Source organism: Coffea arabica, chromosome 9e (assembly GCF_036785885.1).
Source record: "Coffea arabica cultivar ET-39 chromosome 9e, Coffea Arabica ET-39 HiFi, whole genome shotgun sequence".
In the NCBI taxonomy this organism is placed as follows: domain Eukaryota; kingdom Viridiplantae; phylum Streptophyta; class Magnoliopsida; order Gentianales; family Rubiaceae; genus Coffea; species Coffea arabica.
The window spans coordinates 33,579,048-33,602,100 of NC_092327.1; the positions used below are offsets into that span (position 1 = coordinate 33,579,048).

At 33.9% G+C, this 23,053-nt stretch overlaps 2 protein-coding genes across 2 annotated transcripts; one reads left to right on the forward strand and one right to left on the reverse strand.

Moving 5' to 3' along the window:
- Window positions 1-6,194: 6,194 nt before the first annotated feature.
- LOC140014689 (pectinesterase inhibitor-like) lies at window positions 6,195-6,749 on the reverse strand. The gene has a single exon (XM_072065782.1). The coding sequence runs from the start codon at window positions 6,747-6,749 to the stop codon at window positions 6,195-6,197; it is 555 nt and encodes a 184-aa protein (XP_071921883.1).
- A 6,854-nt stretch (window positions 6,750-13,603) lies between these two features.
- LOC113710733 (CBBY-like protein) lies at window positions 13,604-23,053 on the forward strand. Its single transcript, XM_027233848.2, has 11 exons — window positions 13,604-13,998; window positions 15,147-15,196; window positions 15,314-15,377; window positions 16,335-16,383; window positions 16,529-16,597; window positions 17,474-17,535; window positions 19,105-19,185; window positions 20,047-20,201; window positions 20,382-20,466; window positions 20,684-20,827; window positions 22,511-23,053. Exons 1-11 carry the CDS (start codon window positions 13,718-13,720, stop codon window positions 22,611-22,613), a joined length of 1,143 nt encoding a protein of 380 aa, XP_027089649.1. The 5' UTR covers window positions 13,604-13,717; the 3' UTR covers window positions 22,614-23,053.

Below are 23,053 nucleotides of genomic sequence, written 5' to 3' on the forward strand. Positions count from 1 at the left end.
TGCCACTGAGATGAGATTTATTTTCTGGGATTGTGAAGCAAATGCTTAATTAGGACTATTTATACAAGGTTTGAAAGGTTGGAGGAAATGTTTTAATGACATTGAAAATGTCATGCATCACTGCTTTTCACGTTACAAATTGGAAATTGGCAGATAAAGGACTGGAGGTTTCATTTACTCTTCAGTTAAGAAAAGAAAGATTAGTCTCATTTATGATAAAATAACAAAATTAACGTTTCAAATTAAAGGACGAATTTATACTACTAGCTTTTACTTTTGGTAAGAATTAAAGATATTTAAGCACAGATGGTATGCAGTTCAGTTGACACATTTGAACAGTGCACATAATTGCAAAACTCCTTTCTTACAATTAAACTTATCGAAAGTAAATAGTGTTCCTCCCATGGCAAAAAGGTGTATCTTATTCTCGATTATTTCAACTCTTCAGGAGGTTTTCCCAATAGAAACTTAATGCAAATAACCAGTGTACCAATATATTCAACAAGGAGCTCCATCTTTATCCAACATACCAAGTAAAATCTGATGAAAGAATTTCTACAAAAAAAAAAATTACTTTTCTAAAATACATTTTACACGGATTGTAACAACGAAGTTTTGGCTTTTTAAGATACACAATACTGAACATAGAATAGGTTCTAATGTACCACTAGTGATTAATAGATATTGAGTAAATATTATATGTATGATTAATGTATACACTATCTATCGTGATTAGATGAATACCATACATGTAAAATTTAGATTTAAAATTTAAATTCAACAGATATAACATATATGGATTGCTATCGAAAAATTTTCATGTTTTAAACACATTTTTCAATCGTTACAGTATATTATTATACAAAAACTACTAAAAATAGCAATCCCAACGGGCAATTTTAGACTCTCTTTACCATTCATTGAATTACAATTTGGTAATTTACGCGATAAATATCATTACAATCTTTCCGAATGAGGGTAGTTAAAAAAGTGATTAAAGAAGGTATCATTCGTTGAAGTATCCTTCCAATTGAAGATAATTCAAGTGAATAAATCAATTTATCTTGATTATCGTGTGTGTGAGAAATGCAGTACAAAAATTCTAAATTGTTTATTTTAACCAAAACAATAACAATCTCATACTGCAACTCCACAATTTACTAACTTATCAGAAATAGCTTTTTCCATAATTCCAAGTAAATTACAACATTCAAAATTTTAAATAAATAACAAGGGGAAAAAATTAAAAGGCAATTGAGGAAAATGTAAAAAGTAAGGGATTTGCATACTTGTTTGTTCTGTAGAATATCAAGAAACTCCTGTTACCATCATTTTCACCAGAAAATCCACCATTTGCTGAATTTGGTCCAAGTCCCCCTGCTATGGAATCCTCCTCATATTCGATTCTGCAGCCCATCCTCGGCTTCAGCAACTGCTGCAACAGCAGAAGTAGTAGTACTGCTAGTCCTAGATTATACTGCTACCGTAGATTTCCGGGGACCCATCTCCATAATCTTCCTTTATTTTCTCATACTTCCGCAAATTCAAGCCTTTTTCACGCCAAAAGGTTGCAAATAATGCCTCAAGCTCATCTACTAGCAGTATTGATCAGGACCCACCTCAGAAACTTGCTGTTCTTCTTGAAGTTGAAGGGTATCTTACTTTTTTCATTTTAAGTTCTTGATTATTACAAAACATGAATAAATTGGTCAAAATTTTTATTGTTTTTAAACGAAATGTGGGTCAGATTGACTGGCTTAAATGAAATTGGTTGTCGATATGAAATTTGTCATGCTTGTGATTCTGTGGAGTTTTTTCCCAATTAATTTTGATTCTGTGGTTGTTTTGCATTCGGGGTTGTGTTGTTATTTAGTTCAAGATTTCTGTCAATGTCAACTTCTGTTTTCTCCAGCTTGGCTTTTGCATGGTTTTCATTTCGTGCAGCTTTGTTCATAATCTAATAAAAGTAGTTGCCTCTAAGAAAAAAAAAATCTAATAAAAGTTGTTGGATAAAGATTCTATTAAATTGACATCATCGGGAAATGAGGCCTAAATTAGCTAACTTTTTCACTAAATTGACATAAAACTTTAATGTGTGAGTTTTATGTTTCCTCATGTGGACGGTAAATCAAAAAGCATGTGCCCATGTTAAAGACAAATTGGACTACCAGGCGCAGGCAAAATTTGAATAGCTAGCAAAGAATACGAGCATTACCTGAGCCACCATTTTCTTTATCACAGAATTGCTTGTATATTGTTTCGAAACTTAACAGAGTTATGTGGGATATCTTACAGAATTAAAATTGTTCTGGAGGGCATTAGTATTCTGATCAGTGATCAGGAAAGTATAAGACTGGCTCAGGGCATATTTCTTGTAGCTTTAAAGCTAAAACTTGTATCCATTTGATAGGAATATCCAGTCACCCTGTGGACACACCTGTTCTAGTTTTTTCTTGGTGGAACTCTTTCCTTCTATCGCCATCCACCAGATAAATCAAAGAATGCTTCGACTATGCCGTTGGTGTACGTCATTTTGTGGTTACAATTGTAATTGCTTAATCACTTTCTGCGAACTATGCTATGGAGAAGATGCAAGTATAAAAAGATTTCCAGGACTAATTTTGTTCACAGTTTGTGAAGGGATGAGAACGCAAGATATGAGACCATGTAAACTGTTTTTTCTCTTATTATTTCACACGATATAGGTGTTTGATACAGGTTGACATTTTGTGCTTGAGGTAGCATTCAAACTCGTAGCACTGAATGGAGTTATTTCTCTGACAATTTATGTTTGTCCAGGGTATTGATGGATGTCTACCGCTTCGGCAATCGGAAAGCCTTCAACATAGGTTTGAAATTTGATAACAAATGAATGGTGCTGAGTGATGGAGCAATTATTAGGCACCTTTTACGCTATTATTTGGTCATAATTTTGGCTACTTACTGTGCTAAATATTGAGATTTTGCTCATATTTGATATTTGTGTATATTGCAGACGGTTGGTGTTAAAAGTGGTATCTCAGGGTAAATTTTCAGAGGGCTTTTCATTTCAGAGCGTGTTCATGCCAGAAACTGTAGAAAGATGCCTAAAAGACGGATCCCGCGGGATTGGTAGAGAAAGTGGGGAATTAGGAAATCAAAGAGTGCGGCTATCTTCTCATGGGCTGCGGGGGTCTATTCCTAGAGAAAGTAGAGTCTCTAACGCTTTCTTTCTTTTCGGCGGCTACCTTGGGGGAATTGGCAAAAAACCAGATTCACGTGGGATAAGGAGATTAGTTTTTGAGCTTTCTTATGTTTTTGTGGGGATAGCTATCTTCGGTGAATTGGCAAAAAAGCCAGATTCACGTGGGATTAGGAGATTAGTCTATCTGATTAGGAGGAGTTTTCTTTGGCTTAGGAAAGTAGTTTTTCGATAGGAATAAAAAAACGGGAAGTCCGAAACAATAGGAGGAGGACTTCTTTTTCTCCTGGGTTGCAAGGAACAAACAGACGTTCTTTTTTTTTTCTTCTTAATTCCGATACTTCATCACACTCTTTGGGGAAAGTGGCCACGGCAATAAACTCCAATATTTTGCGCATGGCTTCTTCCATGGGGATGAACTAAGCTTTCCTAGTCGAAGGTCAATTTGAGAACTCGATTTCAAATATCTGTGAGATCGAATTAATTTTATTTATTTCTTTTATTCATTGATATTTGTACGTTTCTTGATTTAATTGCTTAAGCTTGTTATGTTATTTGAATGTCAAGGGTCCGATATTCGAATTAACCTAATGATCCAATGCCAAATTAATTGATTGAATCCGTAATTGTTCAATTGATTAATACCAGTGGCGACTAGCATGATTGGTTTCATGTTAGGGAAACGTATGATCTAATTTAAACAAACCCTCGTAGCGTGTTTGTTGGTTAGGATTGGATTTTTCTAATTATTAATGCAATCGAGGAATTAAATCCTACGGTCGTACCTAGGGTTGTTTCTTGGTTAGAGAAATAGTCAACGGTCGTACCTTGACTATCGATAAAGTAAGGAAAAGTTAGTTATCAGAGCTTGTTGATGGCTATAACCAATCTAGTAATGAGTAATTGAATTATATTTGCATCGATGATCAGTTGAATGGACCGTGTCTGAAAAGTTGCACCTTTGGCTAGAGTCGTATTGGCTATTGATTAATTCTTGTTTAATTCTATTAATAGTTTCATTAGTTAGTTAATTAATTATTTTATATTCTCCAAAAATCCCCCATACTTCGGACTCTGAAAGAAACAAATTATCCCCAGTCCCTGTGGATTCGACCCTACTCACCGCTGTATACAAAATTTGTAATTTTCTTGAGTAAGTAATTATTATTGCACAGGTTCGGCACCTGTCACTGAGAAAACTATATTTTATGTTTATTGTTTTCTATATGGTCAATACTTGATTATTAGTTGAATATTCTTTTTTGAAATGAATAGATACACATTTCACTACCGAATCAAGAGTGAATTAAAACAAAAATAATTATAATATTCTTTCTTTGAAATAAATAGATACACATTTCGAGGAAGGTTGGATTTGATGATAAAGTAAGAATATTATAAATTGAAGAAATCCCAGGCCCCAAGGGTTTAGGATTAAGAGTTGTCGGGTATATTAGTAGGAACTAGTATTAAGGTGTTAAGGGTTAGGGAAAGCAAATGGTTGAGTAGAGTCAAGCTCGACTTAATTTCATTGTTACTCGATTGAGCATGAACTCAAATTTCAGCGTATTCTCTACGTTTTGATGGGATTCAAATTAAAATAAAAGTATTCATGATATTATTTAAAATAAATACACAGATATTTCATTCCAATGACTATTGATTAGCAAGGATAAAATAAATTAATGAATATCACTAGATTCGATGAGTTTTAAAGTTAAATATCTTTGGACTAGACGTGTAAATTCATTCAACCGATTGAACTCGACTTGAGTTGCCCAACTTCAAATCTAGTATTGACTGTGCTCGTGAGCATGTTCAATTCATTTGTAGTCCTGATCGACTAAATGAAATTAAAGAAAAATTCTATGATTTAAAAAGAAAAAGAAAAAAACCAAAGGGATCCAAATGAAGACAGTTTTAGTACAACAGGTTACTTAGGAAAATTGTTAGTAGAGATCCAAATGAAGACAGTTTTAGTACAAATTAAAATCATACACAAAGTTTCCGGGACCTAATCTCACAGGTGGGCTCAAAATGCCATACGTTTTATTTCTTTATGTATCAACCTGCAGTTGTGTGTTAAAACTTGTTTGTCACAGCAGCTCCCTGAACCAAAAGGTGAATCTTAGTTGAAAATCAATTTGGTGAAGTAATTATGTTTTGCTGACTTAGTTTACTCATTGAAAAGTTATTACTTGAATTGAAAATTCTAGAGTAGATAAAATTACCCTTGAAAAAACCTATGAGGCCTTGATTTACTAGTCCAGTTTGAGAACTTAGGATCTAGAGATTTTGGGTTCAAGTCTCACCAAAGTGTGAGTCGCTTCTAATTTCATATTGCCATTTATACCACCAAATATGGGGGGTTTGTTATAGTTTAAAATTAGTTATGATCTCTTGTAATCTCTTGTATTGATCCCACAATTAATTGTAGGTTATATGTAATCAAATCCCCCAAAAAAAAAAAACCACTAAAAAAGTGTAATGTCTCTCTCCTTTAATGTCATTTCTTTTACTAGACAAGGAATAACTCGAGAAACATGGGTAAATTCTATAATGCGTAGTTCATATTTACAACTATCTTCATTGTGCCATCTTGCTGTGAAGAGGCATGGTAAAAAATGATCTAGGAATAGTGTTATGGCATTCTATGGTAATTGTAATTGATGATGCTGAAAATTTTGGCATCAACCACAATGATTTCATTGGACAAGATTGTTTTTATTGGGACGAATTTGTATTAAATTAGCTTATCTTTCCAAGGGCTACCTAAAAATCATTTTGTCCGAAATTTTTTTAACCAATATGTATGAAAAAAGAGAGCCCTTTTCATAAGTGACAAAATTAACAATCTCGAAGTAATAGCCCATTTTTCCCAAAAAAACAAAGAAGGAAGGAGGAAGGGAGAATAGAATTGTTGAAAATCAACTTTTTCCGAAGAAATAAAGAGTCAAAGACCCTTGACCCTCATTATCTTTTTGAAATAAAAACCTATTCAATTGATCAAACTTCAGAGCCCACTTATTTTCTTGACAAGCTCTTCAGAACTATGCCTAGCAATCTGAGCAAGCAGATAAAATTCCTCATTCCCTTTCTTTAAATTTGCAGGATCACGCTTTGCTGCAAGGAAGACTGTCTTACAAGCTTGAACTTCTTGCTCAGCATCAAGTGTCTCAATTGGAATGTTGTCGAATTTGTGAGAATTGAAACTCCTCTTGGCAATTGTAAGATCACGAATGGCATCGTTATAGTTTTTGGAGCAATGCCAATATAAATTGTTCAAAAGTTTATCTTTTTCTTTCTTGGAAACTGCATTGATCTTGGTATGGACATCATTAGCCTCCTGTAGTGCCACATCAATTGAGGCTTTAGTTATGGCCTTCAAAGTTTTGGAAGTTTTGACATGTTCGAGGTTCAAACATTCATGAGGGTTTGATGTTTTGGAGCAAATTGTATGCTGGATATCAAGTCCCTTAGGCTTATTGGCTGTTGAAGATGGAACAACAGAGACCAAGAACAGGAAGAAGAAAATCAGCATGGAGGAAGTGTTGAACAAAGAGGCCATTTTTTGAGGGGCTTAACTTCTCTCTTTTGTCACTGAGATGAGATTTATTTTCTGGGGTTGTTAAGCACATGCTTAATTAGGACTATTTATACAAGGTTTGAAAGGTTGGAGGAAATGTTTTAATGACATTGAAAATGTCATGCATCGCTGCTTTTCACGTTACAAATTGGAAATTGGCAGACAAAGGACTGGAGGTTTCATTTATTCTTCAGTTAAGAAAAGAAAGATTAGTCTCATTTATGATAAGATAACAAAATTAACGTTTCAAATTAAAGGACGAATTTATACTACTAGCTTTTACTTTTGGTAAGAATTAAAGATATTTAAGCACAGATGGTATGCAGTTCAGTTGACACATTTGAACAGTGCACATAATTGCAAAACTCCTTTCTTACAATGAAACTTATCGAATGTAAATAGTGTTCCTCCCGTGGCAAAAAGGTGTATCTAATTCTCGATTATTTCAGCTCATCAGGAGGTTTTCCCATTAGAAACTTTATGTAAATAATCAGTGTACCGATATATTCAACAAGGAACTCCATATTTATCCAACATACCAAGTACAATCTAATGAAAGAATTTCTACAAAAAAAAAATTACTTTTCTAACATACATTTTACACGGATTGTAACAACGAAGTTATGGCCTTTTAAGATACACAATACTAAAGGGAAAATCATTCAGAATGTCTTTCATATTTTGTAAAATATTTTTTTTTTGTCCCTCACTTTTGAACGTGTAATTTTATGTTTCTTACAAATTCACATTGGTCAAATTTGGTCTCTGCTTAGGTTTTTGACTAGTTTTTGGTCGAAATTCATCCCGTGCCTTGTGTGTGATCATTTTTAGGGGTAAAATTTTCAAATCAAAATTTGCATAATTCATCTATAGTCCTCTACGTTTTACAAAATGAATTGTTTTGTCTCCCGCATTTGACAAAATAATTTTTTTCATCTCTCACATTTCACAAAATGAATTTTTTCATTCCTCATTGACGATGTGTATGGATAAATTTTTTTAAAATCCATGTATATATTTATTTGATTTTACCTAAACAGTACGAATAACATGTACTATATCTCTATTTGATTTCACTTAAACAGACTAGTTGTAGTTGTACACATGCTATTCAATAGATATATACATGGTTTAAATCTAACAATTCTATTTTAAACCCATGTATATATATTTGATTTCACCATGTGAATCTATTCAATATTTGTAGCCTTTTCTATTTTGGTAATAATTCATTTAATGAGTAATTAGATAAAACCATCTAATTAATCGGTCCTAATTCGAATTCTATAGTCATGCTAACAAATTATAGTTTAAATTTGAAATTTTCACTCACCACTTTTAAGACCAACAGTTGAATTTATTGCATTGTGATTATTTTAAAATTTGAAAGTGTCAATCACTTATTTCTTTTTGTCATACTTTTCCTTTGTTTATTTTTTCTGTCCAAATTTAATTGGATATAAACACTTGATAATGTTTAGAATTAAATCTCTTCTTTGTTTTCAATTTTCGAGTAAAAAAGAAATGAACATGAGTGAAAAACTAATAATTTTTTAAACCCCTATATATATCTATTTTAATTTCATCTGAAATTAAATAGAGATATATTACATGCTATTCGTATTGTTCAGGTGAAATCAAATAGATATATACATGAGTTTAAAAAAATTATTCATACACATGATCAATGAGGGATGAAAAAAATTTATTTTGTAAAATATGAGGGATAAAAAATTCATTTGGTGAAATATAAGGGACGAAACAACTCATTTTGTGAAATGTGAGGGATAAAAAAAATTCATTTTATGAAATATGAGGAACTATGGATTGAATTATGTAAATTTTGATTTGACAATTCTACCCTTCAAAAATTATCACGTGCAAGGCACATAGTGGATTTTGACAAAAAAACTAGTCGAAAACTTAGATAGAGACCGAATTTGATCAATGTGAATTTGTAAAGGACATAAAAGTACTGTCGCACCCTATTTTTGAAATAAAATAAATTATGAGTATTTAGTTGTTAGAAAAATGAATTTTTTGATTTGAAAAATGAGTTCTTTATTTTAGAGAATAAACAAAAGAAAAAAGGTCTAAAATGGGACTTAAGAAGTGCGACGGCTTTGGCCCAAAATAATAGTCTAAAAAGGATTTTTATGAAAAATAGGAGTCACCACTTGGTATTGAATTAAGGTGTATCAAGTCACCAAAAAATATGTTTTTTAATAAAAAATAAACAAAACCCTTTTTAGATGACTCCAGTTCTTCGAAAAACAAGAGAAAAAAGTTCAAGAGTCACGGTCGAAGAAAATGAAGGCAAAGATTTGATCTAAGGCATTCTTTCATCCTAGTCAAGGCTAGTTGCATGATTTAGTTGAAATTTTTCTTAATTTAATCTATAAAATATATCACATGTAGATGTTTCTATATGGATACAAATCTAGACCTAATGGATATCGAGAGGGTCGAAATATCTCTTCAAAATTTAATTGGTGCAAATCACATTAATTGTGATGCTAAAAAATGATTCTTAGAAGAGGTCACGAATATGCAAAAATGAGATTCAAAGAAAAGAAAAATTATAATATATAAATATACGTGACCTAAAAGAGAGGAATACAACATAATGGATATAGGGGATTCAGATTCGTGACTTTAATTTTCCTTTTTATAGAAAGGAAGAGAGCGTGCTAAAACTAAAAAACCACACTTGTTCATTTCCCATATTTGAAGGGTGACTCTCCTAATCTAATCAAGCAAATGAACTAACCTACTTCTAATTTTCCTAAATGATATGCAAATCTAAATGTCATGTTTCGCGCACATAGAGAGGAGGGAGATAATATAAAGGAAATATCATGCCAAATGAGGAAAAGGATCCTAAAAGTGAAAAGTATGCATGAAATGCAATAAATGTCAAGCAAAGTATGAATTCTAGCATGAAAATGGCCTAGAGGGGTCTAACATTGAACTAACTCATTTCTACAAGTCTTCACTAACGTTGGACTAGTGAAAAATCAGGGAAAAAGGCCACAACTAGTGTTGGACTAGTGTAATGACATCATGCATTTATTATAACTAAATAAATCATATAAAACATAATTAAAGCATGCGAGCACACAAGCAAATAAATGCAAATAAAAACCTAACTATTACATTTGGGGCCCTAATTACAATCTAAGGGGGGAATTTAAAAAATAATAATCTAACTATTACATTTATCTAACTAAATACATTTTTAGCAAAAATTAAAACCTATCTATTACATAGCCTAACTAAATGCATTGTCTTGAGCATCTATCTATTATAACTTGGCACTTAAATGCCTCTCAAATAATCATCAAAATTAAATAGAATAAATGAAACTTAAAATAAATAAAATCGGTAATTAAAGGAAAAAACATTCCAAACATGCAATTACACATAAAAACACATTGGAGCATATAAAAGAATTTAAAATGATAAAAGCGGTTACCTCCCTTGAAGTTGTGGTTTTTTTTTCGGAAACGATAGATGAATTTTATAGCAAACCAAACTTTACAATATATGAGCAACGGCTCAACCACCTATACAAAGCGTACGATGACACTAAGAAGAGACAAAAATTCTCTCTTCATCCATAACTATGCTTAGAGCATAACGACTAATGCTTTTACATAGAGACATATTACTATTTTTTCCTACTTCAAAAAAGCACATTTGAAACAGATTAGTTAGAGCAAGTATATCTTCCACTAATGTGACTATGTTCGGATTGTCTCCTTTCCCACTTTTCAGCATGGCAATAAGATGTTTATTGACGTTTATGACTTTAATCCTGTGCCAACCAAGCTGCCTTACTTTGATGAGTGCCAGTCTCACTGCTGCAACTTCATCCTGGATGTCCAGTAGCGAGGTTCTGTCCACTAGCGCCCAGTCAGCTGTGATTCTTGTTCCATTCAGCTTGCCCACAATGCCAATCCCCATCTTGAAGTTGTGGTTGAATGGGGTAAAATTTGCTCTGTTTATGCTCCAAAATCAACAAAATGATCAAGGCACTAATTTAATTATAAAGAAATGGAAATAATCATGAAATCTACCAATAAAGCACTTAAATGAAGTATAATTAACAATTAAAGAAGATAGACAATTTGTATTTAAGAAATCAAAACTGTCAGTGACCTAATTACAAAAATTTTAAAAGTTTTTAGGGTCAAATTATAATTATTATAAAGATTAGGGGTCAAAATAAAATAAAAATAAAGTTTAGGGATCAAAATGCAATTAAATTTGGGACCTAATTAAAATAAATCTAAAGTTCTTAGGATCATAATAAAATAAATTAAAAGTATAGGGGCTGTAATGCAATTTACGTTTTAGATCTTCTTAAGAAAACAGGCCATGGACCATCATTTTTATTTCTTTGGGCAAGAAATTCCTAAACCCAGTCGAAAGTCGAAGAGAAGCAAGCAGTCCAGCCCATCTTTTAATCACTCAAGCCTAACCAAAAAATGTATAGGCTTTGGCCTCCTAACCCAAAAAAAAAAATCAAAACCCATTCCCAAAACCGAACCAAAATAACATTAAACCTAAAACTCTCCTTCTTACAAAACCCAACCCAAATATTAAATCAACAAAAATCATTAAGCTTTATTTATGCCTTAAAACCGAGAAATATTCTGACCAAAAACTTCTTAAAATATAAAAAAAAAAGGGATTAAAACTTGAAAATGGTAAAATTGGTTCAATTTTTCAGATTTTTGGGCCATAGTACAATTAAGTAAAAATCAGGAGGCCAAACTGCAATTTTGCTAAAGACTTATGCAAGCCATCGAACCCATCATCTTCAACTTTTCTTTCACATTTCTTCAAACATAACCAATGCTCCAATCAGTCATCCAACTTTCATATCAAAACAACCAAATCACGCAGCCCATTATCAAAGCCAAACGTCGTCATCCACACACAAAGATTTAGAACAAGCTCATGCAATGTGTTTAACTGTTGGGTTGCAAGAAAGTAAGAAACATCCCAGTTCATGGCTTTAAAAAAATGAACATTTTAATCTTGGCCTCTTCTTGGTTTTAATGAGATTTCATCAGACCTCTAAATGGCCATTATCGAACCAGAAATCATTGGGAAACAAACATGGCAAGGTCATGAAGCCAGAAAATGGAACCAACAACAAGAGTGCAAGAGTTCATGTCCAATGATTTAGATCTTCGTCAAGAGGAGTCATGATTACTTGAGAGTGCTTACACAGTCGAATAAACGTGAGATACTCCCAAAAACTGCTTGCTGATTTCTGAAATGAAACCCAGAAAATTTTGTCGCAGAGGCTGCAGCGTTGATGAACCAGTTATTTTGATCTTCGGTTTGGTGATCTTGTAGATGTTTTCTCTGAAACTGTTCAACACAAAAGTTCTTCCCCTACATCCATAGAGTATCCAGAAATCAAGAATCAATCCAAAAGAAGTCACGATGAAGAAGAAAATGGCCCATGCGTAGGGTTTCCTGCTCAACCCTGGCTCAAGTTTTCTAGAAAAATTTCTGCACTTCTTTTTATTTTTTTTTCTCTGTGGTTTCTCTCTCTTTTGCTGTTTTTTCTTTCCTCCGCCGCTCTCCCCTTGTTCCATCCCTTCCTAGGGCTGCGTTTTGTACCTTTTATAGCTACAAAATCCCCTCAAAACCTAGAACGAAGGGAGGAGATTGGAGCTGCATTTTTTGTAGCATTTTTGAGTCACTTGATCAATCTTTCAGTTGTCAAAACACAAAATTAGATGTCTGGTCCTTGTTTAAATGTGGAAGGTCAAGAAAACAGAAGCAAAAACGAACTAAAATTGCGCCAAACGTTGCCAGCTACATCTTGTACTGGGTCGGTTCTTCCTCTTCGTACGAAGGTCGGGGGTAAATAGCACGCGTGCAACTACAGTTTTTTTTTTATTTTACAAATTTAATCAAAAAACTTTCTTCTTTTTTTTTTCTTTTCCTTTCTTTTCCTTCTAAATTTCTAAAAAAAAGTAAAAATGATTTTCTCAAGAAAATGAAACAAAATAAATAAAATTTAACTAAAATGAGCTAAAAAAAAGAATAAAATGAAGAAAAATAGCAAAATTTTTGGTGTCTACAAGTACATTTTTAAAAGTGAAGGACGAAAAAAGTAATTTTGTAAAATATGAGGGACATTTTGAACGATTTTTTCCAATACTGAATATAGAATAGGTTTTAATGTACCACTAGTGATTAACAAATATTGAATAAATCTTATATGTATGGTCAATGTATACACTATCGTGATTAGATGAATGTCATATATGTAAAATATAGATTTAAAATTTAAATTCAACAAAAGTAACATATATGGATTGCTATTTTCTACCGAAAAATTTATATATTTTGAACATATTTTTCCATCTTCTTTTTCAATCGTTACAGTATATTATTTTACAAAAACTCCAAAAAATAACAATTCAAATCGGCAATTTTAGACTGTCTTTACAATTCACAAAATTACAATTTGATAGTTTACATAGATAAATATCATTACAATTTTTTCGAATGAGGCAGTTAAAAAAAATAATTAAAGAAGGTATCATTCGTTGAAGTATCCTTCCAATTGAAGAGTGAATAAATCAATTTATCTTGATTATCGCGTGTATGAGAAATGCAGTACAAAAATTCTAAATTGATTATTTTAACCAAAACAATAATAATCTTATACTGCAACTCCACAATTTACTAACTTATCAGAAATAGCTTTTTCCATAATTCCAAGTAAATTACTAGAGAATTACAACATTCAAAAATTTAAATAAATAACAAGGGGAAAAAAATAAAAGCCAATTGAGGAAAATGTAAAAATTAGGGGATTTACATACTTGTTTGTTCTGTGGAATATCAAGAAACTCCTGTTACCATCATTTTCACAAGAAAATCCACCATTTGCTGAATTTGCTCCAAGTCCTCCTTCTATGGAATCCTCTTCATGTTCGATTCTGCAGCCCATCCTCGGCTTCAGCCACTGCTGCAACAGCAGAAGTACTAGTACTGCTAGTCCTAGATTATACTATAACCATAGATTTCCCGAGACCCATCTCCACAATCTTCCTCTATTTTCTCATACTTCCTCAAATTCAAGGCTGTTTCACGCCAAAAGGTTGCAATTTATGTGTAATAATGCCTCAAGCTCATCTACTAGCAGTGTTGATCAGAACCCACCTCAGAAACTTGCTGTTCTTCTTGAAGTTGAAGGGTATCTTACTTTTTTCATTTTAAGTTCTTGATTATTACAAAACATGAATAAATTGGTCAAAATTTTTATTGTTTTTAAATGAAATGTGTGTCAGATTGACTGGATTAACTGAAATTGATTGTAGATATGAAATTTATCATGCTTGTGATTCTGTTGAGTTTTTTCCCCAATTGATTGTGATTCTGTGGTTGTTTTGCTTTCGGGGTTGTGTTGTTATTTAGTTCAAGATTTCTGTCAATGTCAACTTCTGTTTTCTCCAGCTTGGCTTTTGCATGGTTTCATTTCGTGCAGCTTTGTTCATAATCTAATAAAAGTAGTTGCCTTTAAGAAAAAAAAAATCTAATAAAAGTTGTTGGATAAAGATTCTATTAAATTGACATCATCGGGAAATGAGGCCTAAATTAGCTAACTTTTTCACTAAATTGACATAAAACTTTAATGTGTGAGTTTTATGTTTCCTCATGTGGACGGTAAAGGAAAAAGCATGTGCCCATGTCATAGACAAATTGGACTACTAGGCGCAGGCAAAATTTGAATAGCTAGCAAAGAATAGGAGCATTACCTGAGCCACCATTTTCTTTATCACAGAATTGCTTGTATATTGTTTCGAAACTTAACAGAGTTATGTGGGATATCTTACAGAATCAAAATTGTTCTGGAGGGCCATTAGTATTCTGATCAGTGATCAGGAAAGTATAAGACTGGCTCAGGGCATATTTCTTGTAGCTTTAAAGCTAAAACTTGTATCCATTTGATAGGAATATCCAGTCACCCTGTGGACACCCATGTTCTAGTTTTTTCTTGGTGGAACTCTTTCCTTCTATCCCTATCCACCAGATAAATCAAAGAATGCATTGACAATGCCGTTGCTGTACGTCATTTTGTGGTTACAATTGTAATTGCTTAATCACTTTCTGCGAACTATGCTATGGAAGAAGATGCAAGTATTAAAAGATTTCCAGGACTAATTTTGTTCACAGTTTGTGAAGGGATGAGAACGCAAGATATGAGACCATGTAAACTGTTTTTTCTCTTATTATTTCACACGATATAGGTGTTTGATACAGGTTGACTTTTTGTGCTTGAGGTAGCATTCAAACTCGTAGCACTGAATGGAGTTATTTCTCTGACAATTTATGTTTGTCCAGGGTATTGATGGATGTCTACCGCTTCGGCAATCGGAAAGCCTTCAACTTAGGTTTGAAATTTGATAACAAATGAATGGTGCTGAGAAAGTTGTATTTTATGTTTATTGTTTTCTATATGGTCAATACTTCTGATTGCAAGTTAGATATTCTTTGATTGATTTTGTCAGCATTTCGAAAGCTTGGACTGGACTGTGCCAATTGGACTGAACCAATTTATTCAGACCTCATCAGGTGGGAGATGAATCAAACTTGGCTCGACAATTAACAACTATGCGTCATGTGTCCATATTAGTCATGATGGCAAAAAGTTGAAGATAAAATTCAATTTTGTAGAAACTGCTTCTTGTGGACACTGCCTAAGCATTTTTTTGTTTTTTCATTTTGCTTCTTTTGGACAGTGTAGTAATTAATGGTGCTATCAATACATATAGCCTATGGGGACCAGCCAAAAGTCAGGCTTTGAATTCAAGAAAATTGGGACTTTGATGGTTCATCTGAATCATCTAGTGCAGTACTTATTTTCAAAGAGTTTCTTTCTAGCAGTGGTTGTTGGCTGTAGGGATGAGATAAAGTTATGAGAATAATTAGATGGTTAGTTATTTAAGGGAAACCTCTAGATCATCCTAATGTAAGTATTCTGGGGATGGTAAAGATGAATGGATATTAAGAGCCTAAAGAAATACTGTGTAGTATATTTAACTTACAGTACCACTAGCGTAAATGGTGATTGAACCTTTAGAATTTTGTAAAAAGACGATACATGAGTTCCCTGTAGTAGATCCTGATGAGAAGATAGTTCAGCATTTGTTGTTCATGCTCAATGACCAGGTTCAAATGTCTGTTGGATCTTTGATTTTGAACTTTGTTCAACTGATCAAAGTGATGTAGAAGTTTAATGCTTGACCGATCTCTTCTTAGATTTCTTCTTCATTTGTCTCTTACATCTTCTAAGATTATAAAAGAAGTCAAGGAAAGACTACTGTAATTTCATCTTCTGCATCCATCCGTGTGAATGTGTTCTACATTGATTAAAAGTCTTTAAGAACATATTTGCGTTAGTAGGTTCCTCTTTTATCAATGCTTTAAGCTCTGCTGATGTTTTACCTCCTCAATAGTGATCATATGTTTGTAAATTTTGTCTCTGTTATGAATTTCTGATGAGTAGAATATAACATTATTTTATCTCAGGAGGAGTCGTGGTGATGAGGAAAAGATGTTGGTCATATATTTTAACAGGGTGAGCCTCATGATTTGACTTTGTGAAAGTTGAATGAAACTAATTTTTTCTGGACATCATGCAAGCTGTAAAGTTTCTAGTGTCGAGGTCCTTTTGCAATTCTTAATTTCAATTTACAGTTTTCCCTAACTGATCTCTTATACAGATTGGTTGGCCTACTTCAGTTCCCACCAATGAGAATGCAGCATTTGTGAAAAGTGTTCTCCGGGAGAAGGTACTGATGAAAGCATACTGAATGATTTCCTGCTTTATCTGAAGGCGTAGATGAGACTGTTGTTGTTGTTATTTATTTATTTTTTCAAGTGTAACAGGATGTTGATAAACTTTGTGTAATCACTATGTCACTGTTGGCTCAACAAACTGTAAATGAACATAAGCATCTCTTTCAGTGATTACGGACGATTGGTTTACCCTTTCTTACACCCAGAAAGGTCCTGTCTACAATATTGATTGCTTAAACTCTCATGGAACCCTCACCACCAACACCCCCCCACAAAAAAAAAAGATAAAGAGAAAAAGAAAATCCTGGGTTTTACGAAAATCTGAAAAGTAAGGTTTTTTTTTCGAATCTTAAATTCCCACCTTTATCATGTTAGCCAGGCATACATAATCCCCAGAATCCTTGGCTAGTTGTAAATGAATGTCTTATGGGACCCAAGTTACCAGCACTTTCTTCACCTCCTTTTCTCTTTTTTTACTTTCTTCCTTTTCCCTTTCTCTTAGATGAGGTGGGTACAAGGGGTAAGGTTCTCCTTTTTTTGGATAATTTAGGCCTTGGACTTTAATTTGCAATTTGATGCACCTTGAAATTGCATGTTGGTACTAATGATGATATGTTTGTTTTCCATGCATCCTTAGTCAAAGTTCACATCTTATTTCCTTTCCTTTTGTTGCATAATCAGTTAGATATGCTGCAACATTGTTCTGTCATGTATAGAATTCTAGACATATCTTAAACTTGTTGCTTAGATTTTTTTTTTCTTTTTTGAATACTGTTCTACTTATTTCTTCACCCTATCTTATCTTGGGATAGTTAAATGTGTAATATTTTCAGATGTAAATTGCTAAGTATTCAATTTACTCTTTGCAGAAAAATGCACTGGATGAGCTTGTGATGTCAAAGTCTTTCCCACTCAGACCTGGGGTGGAGGAGTGAGTGACTTACCTTAGCCCTGGTTTTTAAATCAAACATGTGATATGTATTTCCATTAGACTGATGTCTTTATGAAGAGTTCAAGACTGGTCATGACACTGAAGTATGCATACCTTTCTTAAAATATTAGGTGATTTTTTAGAACATTGTTGATCCTTTTACCTTTCTACTAGATATTGAATTATTCTCTGGATTCTGTTAACTGAATATGAATCAAGTCCCGTTTTGCCCACTTTCTATGTTTTATTACCTTAAATCAAGCATACTACGGATGTATTCCCCATGTGTGTCTGTGATGTTTCCCAACCCTGCAATTGGAAAAAAAAAAAAAAAAGGAGAGAGAATCATTTAGTGACAGTCTTTCCATGATTACATTAGTTCATTCCCCTGATTGAGTTTTTTGGTCAGTCATTTGGACGTAAAGTCTAAGGTGTTCAAGAATTGATGATGTCAAATGGAGAGAAAACTAGTGATTACATTCATTTCATGTCATAATTCTTTTGCTTTAACAGATTGACAATAGGAGGTGAATATCGTGAACAAATTGCAAGGATGATGCACCTTGGCCTGCTCAATTGATGTATGCCTTTCACCCTATGTAGCTTGTGATAGAAGACTTCCTCAAGAGGATATAGATTTGTTGGCTTATCAATATAAGTTGAACTTATGATAAGATTAAAATTGTTTTTGCATTTGCATACTGGTTGCTCCAGCATCGCTTTTTAGTGCTATTTTTCAAGGACTCTTCCGGGAATAAAATCCTGTTATCTCACATTTAATGCTTTTGAAAATCTGGGACATTGTCCTTAATGTGGGTCTGGAAAATCTGGGACATTCTTTGCTAATTGGAAGTCTTACCATTGTTCATCTTTTCCCCTAAAACCAGAATTGGGAATGCCATCTTGTTATTTGATGTACCTTTCTAGGCCATAGTTTGTTAGCTTTTTTTCCTTAAATCATAAATGAACATTAGCAAATCCAGTTGTATAACATTTATTGACCTTCGAACTTTTAGTCTTCTGACTAAATTAAGGGTAAAATTTAAGTTTCAACAAAATGTAGTTGTCCTCTTTTTGTAGCCCTAGCATGTTATTTCATGAAAAAGAAAAAAAAATACAAAAGAGGCAAACAAATGAATCTGCTAAGAATCATTGAGCTGTTTTCTTCTCTTTCTTTTGTTTGTCTTACATTGTTTCTCGTAAAAGTGAATCCTGACTGTTGCAAATGGTCTTGGACATTCAGGATAAATGTAGAACTTGAATGATGTTTTAGCTGGGCAGTACTTATATTTATTTCATTATATAGATCAGTTATCTTGCAAAAAGTAACTTCGATTGTAATCTTCTGTTGTTTTATCTTTATTCCTTTGTTGATATATAAATCTCCGACCACAATTGAATGCTTCGAATTTGGTTTATAGAAATGGGCTCAGTTCCCTTAGTTGCCTTCAGTGGTTTTTTGCAAAACCAGTAAATTTATTTGTTGTCATAGCATGAACTTTAATTTTTCAACAATCAATTTCTTTGCTATGCATTTTCCAATAAAATTGTCTGGCATGGTTTTTGCAGTTTTATTGATGATGCATGTAAAGAAGGGGTACCTGTTGTCATATTGACAGCTTACAGTAAAATGGGAGAAAAAGTAACAAGGTTTGTGGCTAATTTTTCGTTATGCTTATTGCAGAGACCTTGAAAAGATATGGAATTTTAGTATTATGGCAGTGCCATGATATCTTACAGATGTTAAGGCAAAAATTTGAGAGGACATTTGTAACTCAAGATATGTGATAGAATATATTATGCCAATAGGATACAAGCATAGATGCCAACTCTGAGGTGTTGGTTTACTAAATCAACCTATAAAATACTTCTTTAAACTTGATGAAATGAGAATCTTCTGTGATATGATTATACTCAATTATTGAGCTAATTGTGCTCTTGCACCTAATTTTTTATGTATTGCATATAATAAGTGTATATGGAGCTTGGTGCTACCAATTGTCTGTGAAAATGTTGTGGACATCCTAAAATTTTAACTTTTCAATTCCAAAGACAATCTTGGCCCAGTTCCATTTGTTCACTGATGTTTGTCAAACATTTATGGTCTAGGTGCTTTCTGACACATCTTTTTTTTGGGCACTTTCTGACACATCTTAACGGCTTGAAGAATATTGCTGTTGCTTCATTCCACCTGTCTGCTGATATAGCTCCTTATGCATGTGAAGAATGAGTTGTCCTGAAAATTACTCCTATGGCTACAAAGTTGCTTAACAATCTGACCTTCAGGATTTATCAGCAGACGATTTGTGTAATTTGCCTTTGTTAAAGTTTTGCTGCAATCTAGTTCTTTTAAATCTCCGCCTGTCACCCCCTTTTGTTGTTTTAATGTGAATTATAGTGATTCCAGCGTACATTATTGGTCACATGTTTTTTCTTTTTCAAGGAAAAGTGTTGCTTACATTATGGGTACCACCACACTAGCTGAGCTCATCTTGTTTGAGTGATTTTCAGATCCATTATTGAGAAACTTGGAAATGATCGAATGTCAACGGTAAAAATCATAGGAAATACAGATGTAGAGAAGAGTTTGTATGGGCAACTTGTATTCGGCAAAGGTGTATCTTCTAGCCTTGATGAACAGTTAGCCAGGGAAGTGGCTAAAGCAGGTAATTAACAATTAGGATTTGTTTGCATTTCCAGTGTGCATAAACACCCACAAACACCTATATCTTTGTTCGAAATAGGATATATATATATGTATGTATGTATGTATGTATGTATGTATGTATGTATATGTTTATCTTAGTTAGAGCTAGGAAATGATGTGTTGTACATTGCTTTTCCAGCTTCTGCTGAGAAACAAAGAATTGCAAAAGAGGTTGCTTCTATGTTAAAGTTGAGTGTTGATATTGATACTAGCTCCAGTGAAAGGTTAGTACAGTAAATGATCAAGACTTGAAAATTTTGTTGATTTTCAGTTGCTAATTTTGATATAAAGGTTCTTGTTAGTGGTCAAACATGTACCTGTATCAGCAATAGTTTTTCCTGAGCAAAAGCAAAATTAGTCCCAAAATAGGAATTATTTAGCTAAATAATCAGTTTAATTCGCCTCTGAACTAAAATTAAGACAAAATCTACTCTTTTGTAGCTTGCAACATGTTGTGGCCACACTACGGGCAGGTGCTGAATATGCAGAGGTTCCTCTCTACAATTGTGTGCTTATTGCAGGAGGCCAATTTGGAGCTGCTGGTGCAGAGCGCATAAGTATGCCTTGCATTGTTCTTCGGAGCAGGTAAAGCGCTTTACCACAAAGTAGTTATCAGATGCAAGAAAGGACCATAATGTTTAAGTTGTTTATCTTCACTCACCTTATACAGAACTACTTGTGTTCTTTCTCACCTTCCATTGATTATGTTTGTGGTGCGCGTCTGTTTGCTGTGTGTGGTTTTATGGTTAGCTGTCTTGTTCATGGTTTTTTACTACAATTAAAGTGGTGATTCTTAATCTTTGACTATTATCTAGCTATCTGACGAATAAATTGGTAACATTTTGTTTCATTACTGGACTTGCCCATGAGACAGATACGCAGACTTGCATGACTTTGTGATGCCTTATCAGCTGTTTGTTGGTACTTATTCACTTGAGACCATAGTGCAAAGCAATTTTGATTCCGAAATAGTCCTTAGCTTTGTACTTTAGTTTGTGCAAGGAACTGGAGAAAGGTTGTGCTTGAGTAATACATGCACAACTGGAGAAGCCACAATTACCAGCTTAAAGGATGATGTCAAAGAAATTAGAAGATTCAACTAGTGATTTTTTATATAAATAAATGAAATTGATTTTATGTTTCCCAAATGGTGCACATGTGCATGTAGACATTCAAATGGTTCTCAAATGATCTGAGGAGCTCTCAAGTGATCATAATCACTATAGTTTCTTGTCATAACGATTACCTTTGACTACACCGCTGCTCTGTACATTTCGTGAAACAGATAAATGATGGCTGGCCCCCACCCAAATCTTCTCCAGCTATTCCCACTGAAAAAACAAATAAATAAAATTACTGTTAGTTAGTGTGTCCAAACTGTAGAGGCATGAAATTCTATTGATAGATATCAGGCTTTCTCATCTCAGGAAGGTACGATTCACACAACATCATGGTCTCATGCACTAGAATTACCAAGCATGGTTCAAAGTCGTGGTCGCGGCCCGGACCGTTCCACATCAGTCCCGGCATATCGGTCATGGTCTTAGCGACACTCAAATTTGGAAGCATTTAATATTCTAAAAATTGTGAATAATATTCAAAAAATGCTAAACAAAAATAATTTAAAAAAAAACAAAAGAAAATTTGTAAAATGTAAATTTGCGAGTTGACTCGGGATGACTCAGGCCAACTCAGTTAAGACTATCTGTATCGGAGACTTTTCGGCCGAGTTCTCGGCGAGTCAAGTATTTGGGAGTCATCTCGTCATGGTATCGTATCGGAGGGGTCCGTTCCAGTGATGACCCAGCCGAGTCGTCTCGGTCTCGGCCAAGACTTTGAACCATTTTACTGAGTCAGTTTTCTCTTTTCATTGTTTTTCTTGCCGTGACCAGCTCACATGCTTTTTTAACATGTGACACCTACTTATCTGCCTGCCTCCCCTTCCCCCCCCCCTCCCCCCAACCCCCAAAAAAAAAAAAAGAAACCAATCATGGTGTCCTGCACTAGAATTTACTGAGTCAGTTTTCTCTTTTCATTGTTTTTCTTGGCATGACCAGCTCACATGGCGTTTTTGTTGTGCTTTTTTAACATATTACACCTACTTAACTGTCTTCCTCCCCCCCCCCCCCCCCTCTTTTCTTCTTTCTTTTCTTCCTTTTTCTTCTTTCAGCAAAGACATTTTATTGGGTTATATAATTCTCTTTTCTAGCAAATAAATAAACATTATTACTGTAACTTTTTTTTTTTACCTCCTGTGCGGATCAATAGTTTTACAGCCAGAGCTGAGTTCCCTTCTGCGAATGCTGTAATGGACGGGTTTGGTGGAGCTGATCTTACAATTTCTAGACTGCTAAAGAGACGGTGGTCCTGATCTCCACTAAGATGCTTGATGCCAAGAATGTTCAGCGTGACACTTGTCGATGAACTCACCAGACTCAATTTGGGTTCAAGGCCTTGCTGCAAGAACAAGATGTCCTGACGTGTACTACCATTATGCACATTCCAGATGGCACTTTTCCATGGTGTCATTCTTGAAACAAAGCATATTGCTACAGTTGAATAGGAATTAGTCCTGGTGTACTGCTTAGGACAGCTGAAGCTAATTTTGAACCTATGCACTACCAGTCGTGTAAGAATTCATTTTTCAGCTGATCAGGCATTTTCCTTCTTCTGCCTCCCAATAACTTGAGCCCAGCTGCATATGTTTTGCTGATTTTGCTGTAGGTGGTTTTGACTTCATGAATTGCTGTGTTTAGATCAGGATTTTGAGACTAGTTGATCAATTATGATCATGTTGCAATCGTTTCTTCA